This window comes from Chaetodon trifascialis, chromosome 15 (assembly GCF_039877785.1).
Source record: "Chaetodon trifascialis isolate fChaTrf1 chromosome 15, fChaTrf1.hap1, whole genome shotgun sequence".
In the NCBI taxonomy this organism is placed as follows: domain Eukaryota; kingdom Metazoa; phylum Chordata; class Actinopteri; order Chaetodontiformes; family Chaetodontidae; genus Chaetodon; species Chaetodon trifascialis.
In genome coordinates this window covers 20,290,522-20,306,392 of record NC_092070.1, presented here as the reverse complement: position 1 = coordinate 20,306,392, position 15,871 = coordinate 20,290,522, and the positions used below count along the sequence as shown (strand labels likewise).

At 40.0% G+C, this 15,871-nt stretch overlaps 2 protein-coding genes across 3 annotated transcripts; both read left to right on the top strand.

Moving 5' to 3' along the window:
• The first annotated feature begins 6,968 nt into the window (after positions 1–6,968).
• Positions 6,969–9,161, top strand: LOC139343960 (uncharacterized). Its single transcript, XM_070981822.1, has 3 exons — positions 6,969–7,016; positions 7,323–7,431; positions 8,459–9,161. Exons 2-3 carry the CDS (start codon positions 7,328–7,330, stop codon positions 8,886–8,888), a joined length of 534 nt encoding a protein of 177 aa, XP_070837923.1. The 5' UTR covers positions 6,969–7,016; positions 7,323–7,327; the 3' UTR covers positions 8,889–9,161.
• A 626-nt stretch (positions 9,162–9,787) lies between these two features.
• On the top strand, positions 9,788–11,343 carry apnl (actinoporin-like protein). 2 transcript variants are annotated; one of them, XM_070981731.1, is made up of 3 exons: positions 9,788–9,848; positions 10,366–10,488; positions 10,583–11,343. In XM_070981731.1, the coding sequence occupies exons 2-3, from the start codon at positions 10,385–10,387 to the stop codon at positions 11,037–11,039; spliced, it is 561 nt and encodes a 186-aa protein (XP_070837832.1). In that variant the 5' UTR covers positions 9,788–9,848; positions 10,366–10,384; the 3' UTR covers positions 11,040–11,343. The 2 variants fall into 2 exon arrangements, with proteins under 2 accessions (XP_070837832.1, XP_070837831.1); XM_070981730.1 differs by having other exon boundaries at positions 10,363–10,488.
• The last annotated feature ends 4,528 nt before the right edge of the window (positions 11,344–15,871 follow it).

Genomic DNA, 15,871 nt, shown 5'->3' with positions numbered 1-15,871 from the left:
TATAAATCAAGCTGAATAGTCCTTCTCCCATCTAAGTAGATGATACAAGGGGCGAATGTAAGGCATCGCATGACAAAAAATGTGACGGAAAGTGCTTTCTTGAACAATGACTGATGAATACGGTGAATATATTTGCATATTTTCACTGATCAAATGCCGCGGCTTCAAAAGTTAAAGATTATACAAGCGCTATTTTGGAAAAATGCATTTAATTCACACTGAGTTGTGAGATGGAGACAGATACAGAGAGACAAAGCAACAGAGTCCTTAATTACTGGCAGCTCTCCAAAATGAGCCTTCTAACCAGTTCGGTTATTGGCTGAGTTTTAGTCATTTTGATGTGTATTGTCTAAACCTGCTTCAGAGCTGTGTTTTCACTTCCTTGTCCCCATGAGGTGACACAAATGTATTCCTATTGCACGCAGCGCTATTGATTTTTCTTAGGTGGGAGAATTAATCCGCACTGAGCACAAATCATCTTTGAAGCAGGCGTTTATTCCCACTCTCACCTCCAGAGCAACACCACGGATGCGTTTTATCGTGTGGTAATTTAAGCGGGTGGATGCACTGGCATGCTCTGTCAACTTAAAGCCCCCATCTTCAGTCCCTGCCCTCTTGAAAACACACAGCAAACCTACATAAACATACACACTTGAGCGCATGCATGCATGCAGGCAGGCAGGCGCGGACACTCAGGCGCACACAGATTAATGTCAAGGACTTTCCTATTTAGAATTCTAAAACATTATACATGCAGATTAAAACCACATTTCTTCATGCACCTACTCTGCTGTGGGATATTCTGCGGGCTTGTCCCTTTTATTTCCTCCCCTCTTCAAAGTGGCACCAAATGTAATCCTCCTTAATGGATGTGTAATATTTACACTTATACCATAATCGCTTAAACATTCATTTACGGAGCCATATTTGGTTGTTCGTGGCCCTGACAGCCTATTCATCAAAAAGTAAATGTGCAGAACCTCGCGCCCCCTGCTGCAATCAATCAATATGCTCCTCTCTCGGCTACCATCAGTGGAGATACGTCTCAGGCCAAAATTAATCACTGTGAAGTTTGCATAATCCCCCACCGCTTCCCCCCACCCATTACCCCACGTTTGAGAACCTTTACCTTTGAAGACCATTTTGATGACTGAAGGGATTAATCAGAATCTCCCATTCTCAACACTGATGAAATTGTAAGACTTTATGCAGTGGTAATATGATGTATTAAAGGGAGGGGGTATTTATATTCAGTGATTGGATCTCTAGCTTAACTGATTGTCTGCAATTTTACATTTCTACTTTTGAGAAACTGCGCGTGGCTCTACATTATAAGATCCGGAACAACGCTGCCTTGAACCATTGCAGTGAGAGAGTCTGCCTAAGCACACAGGGTTTCATCAGACGATCTGAAGTGGTTATCTTGTGTTTATAGGAAATAAATGAAGAATCCAACTCTGGTGACCGTGAATGTCTCTTCTTCTGATTAATACCTGTTCAAACTCAAAAGAACCTGCAGAAATGAAAGGGTGACATGGGAAAATGTGCAGCTGCTCTGCACAAATTATTTGGTCTTTTCGTCTGCTTCTTTGCTTTACACAAATTTGATTGCATGACTATTACAAATGAGATAATTGCTGCTTGCGCATTGGTTAAACTTTTTTAATTTCCAGTTGAAGGCTATTCCACCACCCTCCACCAAAATACTCAGTTCCCTGATGAAACTTAATAGTTTACATTAAAACCTTTACACGATTTCCTCATGAATCTTCTGTAAATCAATGCAAGGCTCCGCTAAACCACATATATGAGCTTATAACGTCTAATGGACAGAGACAGACAGAGGCATTGCCTTGTTTTACACCAGGCTACTGAAACAAAGTATTCTTTCCAGATAAATCACACAAATAAAAGCCTGGCTAATAAAATATAATGGGCTTATTGAAATAAAACACAGATCCTGTGAATTCTAACACATTTTAATTCCACAGCTTTCGTCTGTTTAACCAGAACAGATTTGTCTCCCCCAAACACAAACACAGTCGATAGCAGCAAACAGAAATGATGTGATGACAACAACATCAACAATACTTCCAAAGAATCAGATGTGAAGCTCTGTTTATTGTGCATAGATAAAACTATAAATGACATTTCTAGTCTTGAAGTGCAACACAGGACACACATTCACACATACGAGGCATTGAGTATCAAAATGAAATTTGATTAAAAAAAAAATTGTTGTATCTAGGTCCCAATGTCAAGTTATCTTTAACTTCTTGGAGTCTGAAGTTTGCAGCTTCCCCACTTGAAGGGGATTGATTCGTCTAGGCGAGGTTGAACAGGGTTCCACTCAGTGACCAAACAGTTGCTGAGTTTTTCCTTCTTTTATTTTGCAGTTGGCAGTTTAGTTTGGCAGTAGTTAGTTTGGGTTATAGTAGGTCATGAATAGGTGAAAAACCTTTGAACAAAAACACAAAGAAAAAACACACACATCATTGTAACAATTCACAATAAAGTAAAACTCAGTTCTAATAATAGGAAATGTGTCTTCATAGAAGTTATAATTGTTGACAATTAACCTACTTAAACCTACATACAACATTATGTACATTATATGTTCTATAAAGTCTTTATTAAATGTTTAGATATGTTCTGATGTTAAACAGGTGAACTAAACATGAAGTCTTACCATATTATCTTCTTGCTATTACAGTTGTCAGCCAAGATAAGCTAATGGGTTAACCTCAATTTCATACTGATTAACCTTTACAAGGTAGTGCTATTATTAAAAAAAACATCACACAATATGACATATTCTAATAGTGACTGAGTGCATTATGTCAGACAGAGCTTCGAAACACAGGTATAAAATAATAATAGGGCATTCTTGAAACAAAACAGTGATTTGCCCTTTTCATTTGCTTCCATCAGGTACATGGATTTGCATTTCCGTGCACTTGTAGCATTAGAATTTAGAGCAAGCCAAAAGAAAAAAAAAACAAAAAAAAAACATGCATCCTGTCTCCAAAATGTACTCTTTATGCAAATTGTATGAAAATATTTCCAAATCAGTAAACATTATTCTGAACAAGAGCAGAGTGGAAGTTTGTACGTACGTCATGATGTGTTTTCCATGATTCTATATTGGGCATAACTTAAAATGTTACATAAACATTAAAAAATAATGAATAAAAGATATAAGATGGCAGCTCGGGATGGACAGTGTTTTATGAAATGATAAAAAGTGACAATTAAGAAGCACTGCATCAGCAAAGCTATTATCCTCAGGTATTATAACAGCAGAAATAAGGAGATTACAACAGCGTGCCCTCGAGACTGAGAGAGATGTCACTAACGTTACACATCATTAGAGCTGCACAGTGTTTGACTTGCTGTGTAGTGCTGAAAAAGGTTTGAATAGGATCAAATCATAAGACATTAGTGTTTAACTACAGAAAAACTGTCTGTTATCACTCTTTAATAGCAATATATTTAAATATTGAATCTAACGAATGGTCACTGTGTCTCCACACAATCAAAGAGCAGTAAAAATGTTAGGACCGGTGCTTGCTGTATTTTGCTGAGTACAAAGTCATTTCAATCCAAAATCAGTTTGGCACATCTGCTTCAGTTCGCACAGGAGGAGCAATTTACGATCATGGAGGGTTCACACATCCTAAGTGGCGAATGCGGCACCCCAGAGCTCCATAATGTCAATGTCATATTTGGGAGTGAAAGAGTGATTCTGGGAAAAGGTCAGAACAAAATCAGACATCAAGCATTTGATGACAGGGTTTGATTGTGTGTCTGATAATGGCCACAAGAGCCGGGTGGCATCGGCATGAAAAACAAATGTACATATTGGAGGTAACATACATGGAAACCTGTCAGTTTTTATAATGTCATTATAATAATTTCTGAATGCTCTGATAGCAGCCACAGCATCAAATTGTAAGCATGTAAAGTGAAAATTGAGGATGATAAAATAATAATAATGATCTCCTACTAAGAATCTGTGAGTGCAAATTATCACCTTTGGGTATTAAAATACTGATGCTGCTTCTTCAGTGGCATCGGCGCATCACAATATCAACGTCTGTGATGTAAACGAGCACAGGAATCTGCCGCCATGTTTTTGTTGAGGCTTCTTCTTTGTGCTGGAAATCAATCGTTAAAATTTCTGACAACTGCACCTGATCTTAGGACAAATATCTTTAACCAGATTAGAAAGCCTGTGGCAGGAGCATGTTTCGGCACGTATTATTACATCCTATCAGAATTATTCGTGAATGATTTACCGGTGTTGTCATGGCAACAGCTGCTCCATCTTCCCCATCCCTGCTCCACTTTATCACATTTTACAGAGTGATTCATTTTGGTTTTTGCTATCCTCTCCTGGTGTTTCAGATATGAAATTCCACACCTGCCCACCAGGTGTCCCCAGTCTGTCACCTGACACGTGACCTGCCTGCACACCTGCTTCTCACTGCCTGTTAGATATGCATCAGTTTCCTCTTAAAAGCCTTCACACCAAGAATCACTGAAACTTTATTTTCACGTAAATATTTATTTATTTGCAAATGATGCAGAAAATGCACAAATGTTTTGCGTACACATGAATCCCTGCCTCCTAAACTCTGTGGCAGGACCGCAGAGGGTGTTTTCCATTACATTGTCCCATCAATGTCTTCATCCTTCAAATCAAAGTCTGCAGAGCTCAACTTTGAGGAAACTTGAAACACAAATTCGCAAGCAAGCTGTCATGCCAGCACTGACCTTTGGGGGCGACAGAGAGCAGGAGAGTCCAAAGTGTTGGAAGCGACCTCAGCTTATTCATTCCTCTGTTAGCTTGTCTCTCAGAATGAAATAGAGAAATGGTTTTCAGACAGTTATAAGACAAAAGTCAATGGCACTGTACAAATATACCTCCTGAATATAATGACAAATGCATTGTCCCAATAGCTTGAGATAAGCTAACGAATTTTGCTAACTAAATGATGTATTATGTTTTCTCATTTTTGTACTTTTGTTCTTATTTTTATTCTTTTATTTTACTATTTTATTCTCCATCTTATTTTACACTGATTATGGCATTCTAGCCCGGAAACAATTGTGACTGACTCTGGCAGTCGCTCGGCCCGGCCAGCTAGCGGGTTAACTGTTTGCCAGCTGCTTGTTGCAGAGGTGTACTGTATTTATCACACATTGAGGCTATAAAGCAAACAAAAACAACCTGCAGTCCACGGCTCAGCTATTTTCAGTGCAGTAAAGCTTTCACTAGTGACAACGCGCTGACATAACATTTCACTTTACCGTTTAATCAGGGCCAAATCAACAAGTAAACAAGCGATCTGGAAACCGAGTGTTTATTCATTGAAGATCATGTTTGTTTGGCTTTAACTCAGATTTGGTGTTAATGATGGCAGCTAAAATCTGAGATATGATACTGACAAAGAGTAATTAATCATTTTAGATTCAACAAACCATTAGCCTGACTCTCATTCTTCTAAACAGGGATGTAGGCCTGAGGTAAAGTAAAGGTGTCTAACAGGCTAAAAAGGCAAAGATACTGATACCACAGCCACTGTAATTAAATACGGCTTCATCTTTAGTGTACATTTATCTTTGTCATCATACCACTTTAAAAGCCTTAGCTACCTATGAATAGAGATTACTGACATTCTGTCCTTTTCCTTATCCTGTCACCTTCTTAATTGCCTCTTACTGCTCTCAGAAACTGCGACGCTAACTCCACAGCGTGATTAAATTTAACAGACCTGCTGCTTAATAAAATAAGGAGGAAATTTGAATCTACCTCTGGTATACGTAAATCAGCTGATGATGCTACTAAACGGCTGATTATGTGTTGCAGGACAGAGGTTGCCCATTTCTTGTGGAATAGGAAAGTTATGGGCTGCAGCGTGCCCTTTTCACAGGACATAATGAAGGGAATGCTGAGTAGTCAGAGATATTCTGCCATGGTCACTGGCCAACCATCAGATAGCAAACATTAACTCACAAAGTCTGTGTAGTGCAAATGTATTTTTACAAATGCATGTTTGGTGCCATCTGGTGACTTCAAGCACATCAGAGTTAAAGGATTTAAATCAAGTTCCAGGCGCCTGATGTATGGAACAGCTGCCATAATATAACTTGAATTGGTTGGTGGAATAATGAACACATCTCAAAATGCACAAAGTTTGCAAAATATACTTAATTGGGAAGGCCCTGTGTGAATATAACACTGCAGTGTACCATGCTGTGTTACATAATGTACTGTTTTCTGTGAGTTATGTGGAAAAAGGGAGTGTCTCCTCTTCTGCTCCACACTCCAGCGGGAGCAGAGTCGGCAGGAGGAGAATTTGTGAAATAAGAGTCAGACGGTGTGTTGAAATTTGTGACTGATGTAGGGAGGTTCCCACAGGAATCTGTCACCAGCCATCACCTGTAACAACAAACAATCAGTTAAGCAATGCCTGCGAGAGTATTCTGAGCGAGCCGGTACATGAAATGAAAGGCATGATGAAATGAAATCAATTAAACTAATAAAATAACTGCGGGAAAACAAAACAGGTTAAATAAAGTTTCAACGACAGCACAGGCAGTGTGATTAGATGTCACAACAATGTGCTGCATAAACTTCATGAAGTCAGATAATTGTCTTAAAATCACCGAAAGTCCTTAAAACTTCAGGATGCAGAAGTGAGATCAATACCATCCACGTCTGATGTGAAGGCAAAAATGCTGACACAGACCTGTTGTCTAATTAATACATGAATTACTTCATTGTTTTAATTATTGAGAATGTTCACTATATATCGTGATCCTGGGATATTAGGTGGCCTGAGTGCTTATTTTCCAGGTGTTGTAGGTTGTTCCACAAGGAACGGTGAACTCTCAGTAGACACGCCCGTGCTTGTGCTGGAACATGGACTGTCGAGGTGCAATCACACAAGAGAGACTGTCTCCACCTTGAAGCTGCTGTCTAGCACATCTCGGGTGTCTAACTCCAAAAGGTGAATATAAATACTCCTACTTATGGCAAGATTATAACTTAGCTGTGATCTATGTGTTTTTCTTCCTCAGCACTCTCAGATAAGAGCAGTTCTCATATATTTAAGCTGTATTCACATTTTATATGCACATACTGTAGATGTGTACGCTCTTCAAGAGTTTTAAAGTCAGCTTGGTTTGACTAAAAGGGTAATTTTGTTTAGCAACACTTTAAGTACTCGGGTCTTTTCTTTATGTCTATTATATAAAAGAAAATTATCTGTTTACTGCACAACATGCACTGTTCTTCGTTCCTGTTCCTCTTGCAGCCAAGATGCCAGAAACAGCAGAAGCTGTGTCAGCCACTCTCACCACCAACAGAAACTGCACCATAGAAATAACCAACGTCAGCGGGAGCTTCTGCCTCATCAACCCCAAGTAAGTCTGTAAATGTGTTTACCAATTTAATACATATTAAAGTGATTGAATGAACATAAAAATTGAGCTCACACAGGAACGGAGGAAAAAACAAAAATGTTAACTGAAAGAAATACAAATTAATTAATGGCCTCATAGAGATAATGTGATGGAAATGGTTATTTATGGAAAAACTGTCATGAAAGTGTAAACACATCTCTAATTGGAGGTCAGTGGAAGTTAGATAAGTCTACCTGTATCAACATTATGCGTGGCATGTGTGTGAGCTCATGTTTGACAAAGGCTTAATGCATTGCTGTGCTTTGAGACTGCGCTGCCTTTCTGCAGCATCTTGATACCACTGGCATGCAATCCCTTCAGAAAAATTAATATTCTACAACTTGTCCATTGAGTTTTCCAGCATGAAAAGTCTATGTTAATTCAATGTGATTACACCGTATTTAATTCTAAGTAACGCTTAATTATATTGCAAATGAAATGTGAGTGTACCACCTATTTAACGTGACGTAACGTAACGTATTTAAGTGATTAGACTTGGTTGTGCCTACTTCTCAACGAGCACTCTGTTTCTTCCACTTTTGCTTAAAAAGGGAAAATGAATAAAGCAAAATGCTATAAATAAATAAAAATAACCCACGTCTATTGGAATTTCTACCATGCTTCAACATTTATCTAGCTGTGGCAGGACAGACCGTATCTTGGATGGGTGGTTTTCATGTGTGACATCACTTTGCTGAGAACATCCACCTATCCATCATGCAGTGACACACACTGCCTCATTGCACATCGTATGCAGGTACACTCACTGTTGCTTAGAAGTCCACAGCAGTACTTGTACAGTCACACTCCATCCATCAGCATAAGGTATTTCAGGTACCTTGGAAAGCCCAACACTCAAAAAGTACACTGACAATCTCGACCAAACTTACAAAACTATTTTTTCATCACAAGTCTGGGATGTGTCACGTAGAAGTTACCGACTGATTGGTAGTGATGGTAAGGATTTGTCTCCTTCTCTCCTGTACAGGGTTTACATGAAAAGTGGCTTCTGTCTACACCCTCCTCAGCCTACGATTCGTACCACCAAGACCGAAGTGTGCTCCTTCATCAAGGACGACCACACTGCCACGGGCAGTGTCGGCCTGCTGACCTACGACCTGTTCCATATGCAGAGCAGGGTCTGCTCCGAGCGCATGGCTGTCATGTTTTCTGTGCCCTTTGATCGCAACCTCTACAAGAACCGGCTGACCGTGGGTGTGGTTGAGCATTCCCGGGCCTGCGACAAACATCTGTACAGCCAGATGTATGATGGGGAAGACCTCAGTAACATCGTCCGCTCTGAGGAAAGCGGCACTGGGCTGTTATATAAAGCTACATATGTTGATGTGAGGGCTACAATGTCTAGTACAGGCAAGGCCATTGTTAAAGTGGAGCTTTATGATAAAATGGGTCGCTAGTGTTGAAAAGTGTTGCTCTGCCTCTCTGTACTTTGTTGCTTTTGTACTGAACTGAATAAATAAACCATTCAAAATCATTTGATTTGACTACTGATGCATGTTGTCATCCAGAAACATCCAGAGGAGAGGAAGACTGATTCTGCTGTCATCTGTATTTTGTGTCCGCTGAAAGATATCAATATCTGACAGCCAGCTCATTGATTCTCCATTAGCTTATTTCTTGGTCTCGTGTATATTCTACACCCCTTTTTTTCTTTGATTAAGGCAATAAAATATTCAGACCCAAAGCTTGTGGCTTTGTGTGGGATATGTTTTCACTCAGTATGCTTTCATTATTACTGATGAACAGTAATCATTTTTTAATCTCTTAGCTGGATCCATCCAATTCTAATGAGTAGCAACAGATGGAATATCTGCATAGATGTTTTTTTAATCTGCATGGAAACAATTGGTCTTCGCTGGCTGTGAGACACTCCATCTTGGTCTGAAGTGTTTGGTTTTTGGCTAGTTTTGTGAATGCAAGAGGTCAAGGTTCCTGCAGACATGTCTGTCTCAACTTGCTCAGTTTGCTTTTTTCCTCTGTGGCGCAAGACTACATCGGCGAGATTCCTAAACCGCGTCAGTCAGACGTCTCACAGTCCTGCAGGAATGTGCAGAATGAACCTATAGGTTGGGATCCAACAGGAAAATGCTGGAAACCGTTCAAGTCTGCACAAGACAAGGGTGTGGCAGTTTCATACCACAGGGAAAAACATATAGTCATAGTCAAAAGTCTGTTTCGTCAAATTGTTTTTTGTGGGGGGGGGGTAAATGTGTGTTGAAAGAGGGTGTGTGTGGAACTGTCCAACTGGGGTTGTGTTGTAAGAGGGAGGGTTTCCCGGGTGATGGCAAAAAACTACCAGCACCTCCCTTTCAGGTAACTTTTTGGGACTTCGGAGCACCAACATAGTTTCTCAGCAGGTAAGTCGCTTGGAACATTTGGTGAAAAAGACTTTTAATAATGAAATAATTTAGTAAGAGGCAGTACATAGAATGGCTCATTACCTCATGGCTCCAAAAGAAAAAAGCAATTTGTAGAGGCATACAGAAGCCTGATGGGGCATTTGTTTGATTTGTATCTTGTATCTGTTGATAAGAGTGGTGATCATTTTCTCTAGTGCTACTTAGTGCTGTAATTGAAGAGGTACACTCTCTAATGAGGCAAAGAGAGTCTGCAGCTATTCTCTGATTGTTCGCAACTGGTTTGAAATCTCATTAGCCTCCGAAATGCATCATTCGTGCCAAGTTCCAGTCTTTGTGCAATTTTGAAGGTCAGCGTAGTGTCAACACGGCATGTCAGCGGAGCAGCAGTCAGGAGGATGTTTAGTGTTGTAAGATATTTCATGATTCCCGGTGTGTTTTGCAGTGGATGGAAGTGCTAGTCACAGCTGTTACGTTGTTCAGTTCAGCATCTAAATTACATTTGTCTTTCAAGCAGATCTCACAGCCATTCCAACATGACAGAGTCAGCTGAAGCTGTCGCAGCCGATGTGACCAGCCGGAGAAGTGCTACCATTGAAATCTCAAATATCACTAACAACTACTGCCTCATCAACCCCAAGTAAGCTCTGACTGCGTTGGATATTTTCAGGCTTGTCTGAAACTTATTATAAAGATCCATGTGTAATATATGTTTCTTTTTGTGTGCTGGTTAGGGTGTATCTTGACAATGGGGAGATGTACAACCCACCTCAACCCACAGTGCGCCCTCTAAAGACAGAGGTCTGCACTTTCACCAAGTCAAGCGGCAAAGCCACCGGCTGCATCGGCGTCCTGACATACGACCTTTTCGCGAGGGAACATAATGACTACGCTGAGACGCTGGCCATCATGTTTTCAGTTCCCTGGGACTACAACCTGTACAAGAACTGGTTTGCAGTGGGCATCTATAAAAAGGGCCGTAACTGCGATAAGGATCTGTTCAAAGAAATGTACTATGAGAAGAAACAGCAAGAGCATGGGTTTGTAAGGGAGGAAGCCACTGGGTCAGGAATCAATTACGTGGGCAACGCTCTAGATATCAGGGCCACTATGTGTCCAGTGGGCAAATCCATCATGAAGGTGGAGGTGTGGGATAAGGTTTTCACACCCATATGCCAGCAGGCGTACTAAAAACTCCAAAGCAGAAGTCATCCCTCAATCTCAAGCTTCTACCTGGTGCACTGTTTCTACAGTCAACACGCATGATTTAACAGATGTATTGTTGCTGACATGTGTCTGTATACCTGGGTATTACCCTTCAGTAAATCTTCTTAAGATCAGCGTTTAGTTTGTTTATAAATCCAGGCAGCAATAACCCCTCTTTATAGCCGAAGCCTCTGTCTGTTTGAAAAGCATCCGGTTTTAAAATGGCATCTTTAGAAATGAAAATCAAAGGATGACTCACCGGAGTACGAGGGCACATAGCTTAATAAAACACACCGAGAGCTTGTCTGTGTTTACCTTGACACTGTAGTCTGAGGAATAAAATAAACCTTTTTGCTGAAGCTATTTGCGTATGTCTGTTGATTGAGTTCAGAAAGGCGCAAAAGTGCTCAAGAAGAAATGAGATTGAAATTTTTGAATACAAAATTGGGTTTCTTATGCACGCATGCCATCCAAAGCGTGTTTGCAGTGGATTCAGGAGGATCGTTTTGAAGTGAAATTTAGATTTGTACAGAATCAAAGGGTGTGGTTTTTTTCCATAGGGGCTGTATGAGAGCAACACAGGGACACACCCAGTCTCAGGTAGCGTCAATGCATGAATCACAGAGTATTTAAAGCACACCAAACATCATGTGAACATGTACTGTAAGACTCTAACCACCTTTTACAGACGTTTGGTTGACATGCATCATAGTTATTCTTTAAAGTTAGTAAAATGCATCTTTTCTGTGGTCTGTAAATGTGATGGATTTCTAAGATATCCCATTATTGTCTGCTAAATTACACAATATTGTGAAAAATCAGAGCAACTAATTAGCATGGGAGAAACTGCCCAGAAACTGACCACAAAGCAATTTTAGCTGCAAAAATATTCAAAATAATGTCTCCATGAACACCTAACTGAAAATTAATAGTCAATTCTTGGCTAAATAAAAATCTGTTTTTAAGAGACTCAGTAGAACAGTATTTGTGGCATGATTTTTGCAATAAAGACGGTTTTAAATGCCTGCTTTGTGAGGAGTACCAGAGGGAACACTAAAACATTTTCAGTTATGCTGAAAACACATTCACCGGTTCATTTTTATGGACTAGTAAACTCAAGGAAAAAACGAACAGGTACATTTGCATTTTGCAATAATGATCTTGGCAGGGACTATGAGGTACAGTAGTGGTGAAAGAAACAGGAATAGATTAACATGAAAACCTTATTATTATGACTGCTGAGCAGCTCATTACACTGACTAAAAGCTTCATAATTCTTTAATTGGGGAAATGACAATCTTAATCTCGTCCTCAAACAACTTGTCTTGTAGTAACGCCACAGCCAATTTTGTGTAGCCACAGTCATTAACCTTAGGAGAATAGGAGGTTCTAAGGCAAGAAACAGTGTATCAGCTCTTAATTTACATGGCAGGCGAAGTTTCAGGTATCAGGTTCCCCCAATTCAATCTCAACACAGCATTTCCCCTCTAGATTCATGATGCTTTCACTGCACTAACTGTTCCAGCCACAAAGAAGCCCGGATCAAAGGTTTTTGCTCACTGTCACCATCGCATTTGCATAAATGCAATTCATAATATAGAGGCATAAACTAGGCCTGTTTATGCTCAATCCCTGAAGCATTGTAAAGTACTGTATTAGAGAAATGACACAGTCCCTATAAACAGATGGGAACACTAAGCACAAACTTTTGTTTGTCATGGCTTTAAAATGGGGATAAGTTCCCGCACATTCCTTTCATATTTTTCCTTTCAGTCGCTGCTCTGTGTTTACTACACCTGCATATAAGGCTTCTTTTATGTTTTGTATTACATTGTCCACTGTGTCTGTTTGTGAGTGAGTGCCTTTGTGTTTGTGTCTGCGTTTTTACGTACAGTAAATGTGCTGGGACGCTTTTGTGACGAGCATCTCTGAGCGTAGGTGCACATGCACCTGCACATGCAGAGATGGATATTTCATATCAAATGCATTCATTTGTGCATTGTGTGATTTGTATTAAGCAAGTCTGAAAAAAATCTCTCAAGAATTGTGCGGGATTAGACGTCTTAAACAGGAAACAAAAAGATATGTGAAACATTTATTTTCCTGTGCAGATAAACTTAAGAAGCTCAGCCTTTGTGGATTGAAAGCGATGCTATTCACCACTAAACAGGAGTGAATCTAGCTGTTTGTCATGGTAAAAGCTCCTGTCAAAATAATTCCAGGATGGTAAGAGGAAAGGGAGGTGCATGATTGCAGGTGCGCCACCAAAGTTAACACATCGCTGTGGCTTTTCACATGATAAAAAGATGACTGAGAAAAAAACTGAAAACCTGGAGCAATGATTTTACCAATTCTTACTGCCTGTTACAGACTTTTTAAATATGCAAGAACTTCCAGTCAGTATTTCTGTATTTTGACAACACAAAGGAATATTTAATTGTTAGTTAATTTACTTAGTTGAACTGGTACTGTAGTTTTCATCCTATGAATTCAAAAAAATTCAGATAGTGTAGTAAACACAGCAGTGTGCATATGTTATCATCACCAGCTGTTATCAAGACCGTACAGTGGCTGAGTCTCTTCAGGGCATGAAAATTATTGACACATTTTAATTTTTCTCACTCTCAATGAAGCCGAACAATCAACACAAGGCGCGCAGAGCATTAGCTGGGAGAGTCAGATCATTAAATGTGTTTTCATTAAAGCTTCAGCTTCCAACTTTGTTTGCGTATCAGTCATTCTATTTGCTTTGAAACTGAGCCTACAGGACATGAGAAATTAACTGTATATTGACTCAAACAGAAGCATAAAATATTTTGATTTCAACGACCTGAGGTTTGAGTGTGAACCCATGACCAAAGACGCAACCAGTAATATAATACATATTCATCCCCTCAATGTGAACAGAAGTATACCTAAAAGGTGCAATTTTTCAACTACTAAATATGCTCTCAAAGACTGCCATCTAGAGGTCACTTCTGGTATCAAGCATAGTCACAATTTACAGCTCAAATGCTCAAAGCAATCCAGGTAAGTCTTTAAAAAAGGGAATTTTCCTGTTCAGATATCTTCTAGGCTCTACATGGATACTACATGAACAGTAATGTATACATAATTACACAATTTTAAGCTGTGGTGGTGCTACAGAGACCTCATCACTGTTAGCAGACAGTGGTATTATTGTGGCTCTCCCTGTCTTCTCCAGCTATTTCTGGCTCCAAACAGGTCCTGACATCCAGCAGGGCCTGGCACTCTTGAACAGTTCAGCTGTGTGTCAGAGTGGCAACAGGCGCCTGCAGCCCCGTCACCAGAGCTCAATTACAGGCCTCAATCTCAGCCAGGTTCCCCTCCAGAGAGTCTGTAAGGGTACAACAATAAAGTCAGATGCTTTTAAGTTAACTGGAGCTGCATTGTTCTGCAGCTTTGTTTTGTTTTGTTTCACATTTCTCTGGGTCATATTTCACAGACTGTTCATAATTTCTTTAGAGGAGACATGAGGGTTAAAGGTTACGTTACCCCTTGGAAATTGTCTTGTCGTGTTATCTTGTTATTTTGGAACTTCTTATCATTTAGAATGACACAGATGTGTATCGTCTTACAATACGATAACTTGAGGGAAGATGTTCTCAACAGTACTCACATTATTACAGGAAACTGACCTGCCATGTTGCTTCTTTCTTGAGATGGTCAATCTTGTGATAAATGTTGGCAGAATTTGGGCTCACACTGTCTTACTGTATGTAAACTGCAGTACATGAGTGGTGATTATCATTTGTTTTGCCTTGTTTTGTTTTTGTCTTGAAGACACACGATGATAATGCAGCAGACCATGCAGACACCCACACAATCTCAATATCAATATTTTTACTCTAATATTGGATCACAGTGTGATCCACAGTGATGAACCCGCAGAGATATATCGCCTGACTGCTGTACCCCCAGCACCAAACAGCAGGAGGACAAAGTTAGCAACTAGAATTTAGCGGCCAAGGAGTTTGCAGATAACAAAAACAGAGCTAAAAGATAGTCAATATTGGATTTACATTCATTCACAGTTTGTTTTCACTGCTCCCAAGAGGCAACAAAGTTTGTTATTGCACATTTATATTACCTACAATTGAAAACTTTCTAAAGGTTTACCATAATGCTTCGAGAGAGTCTGCACTGGTGATGTGTTGTGAACCTCGTTGAGCCCTTACATCAGGACTGCACATCCTTATTTACTCATCATCTGTTGCATCCTCTTTGCCTAAGATGAACCTACAGACCCACATCTGCTCCTGTTTTGTCATTTGCAAACTATTCCAGATACGGAGGTAAACTACTAAAGTGTAATTTAATGTTTCACTTGCATTGCCAATTCTGCATATTCACAGTACATGTTTATTTTGCTGCTTATCTTGTTCTCTGGCAGCCAGTGGTATCCACTTGCATGTGACAATTCAGTCGGCAATGCATGTCAATGCACTTAGACCAACTCTACCTTCAAGTTGTGCAGCTGCAGCTCCAAATCTTGTTTTTTCCAGGCACAAATCTCTAAGGATCATCATCAAACCAGTAATATTAACTTTCATGGGTTGGTGCAGGCCCTGCTCCTTCGTATTTCTGCCTCTTGTCTCTCAGATTTTCAGCTGGCAGTGCAACATGGTTCTTCATTCTATGTATTTGTTGAGTTTATTCTGACTGATTGAGCAGCAGTTTTGATGTCAAACCTACTTGAACGTACAGTCAGTCTGCTGCCAGCTCCGTATCATCCAGCTGAAGGGTCAGCTCTGACATAGCACAGTGCCAGCTGCCTGGATCTCGCACAACAAAGT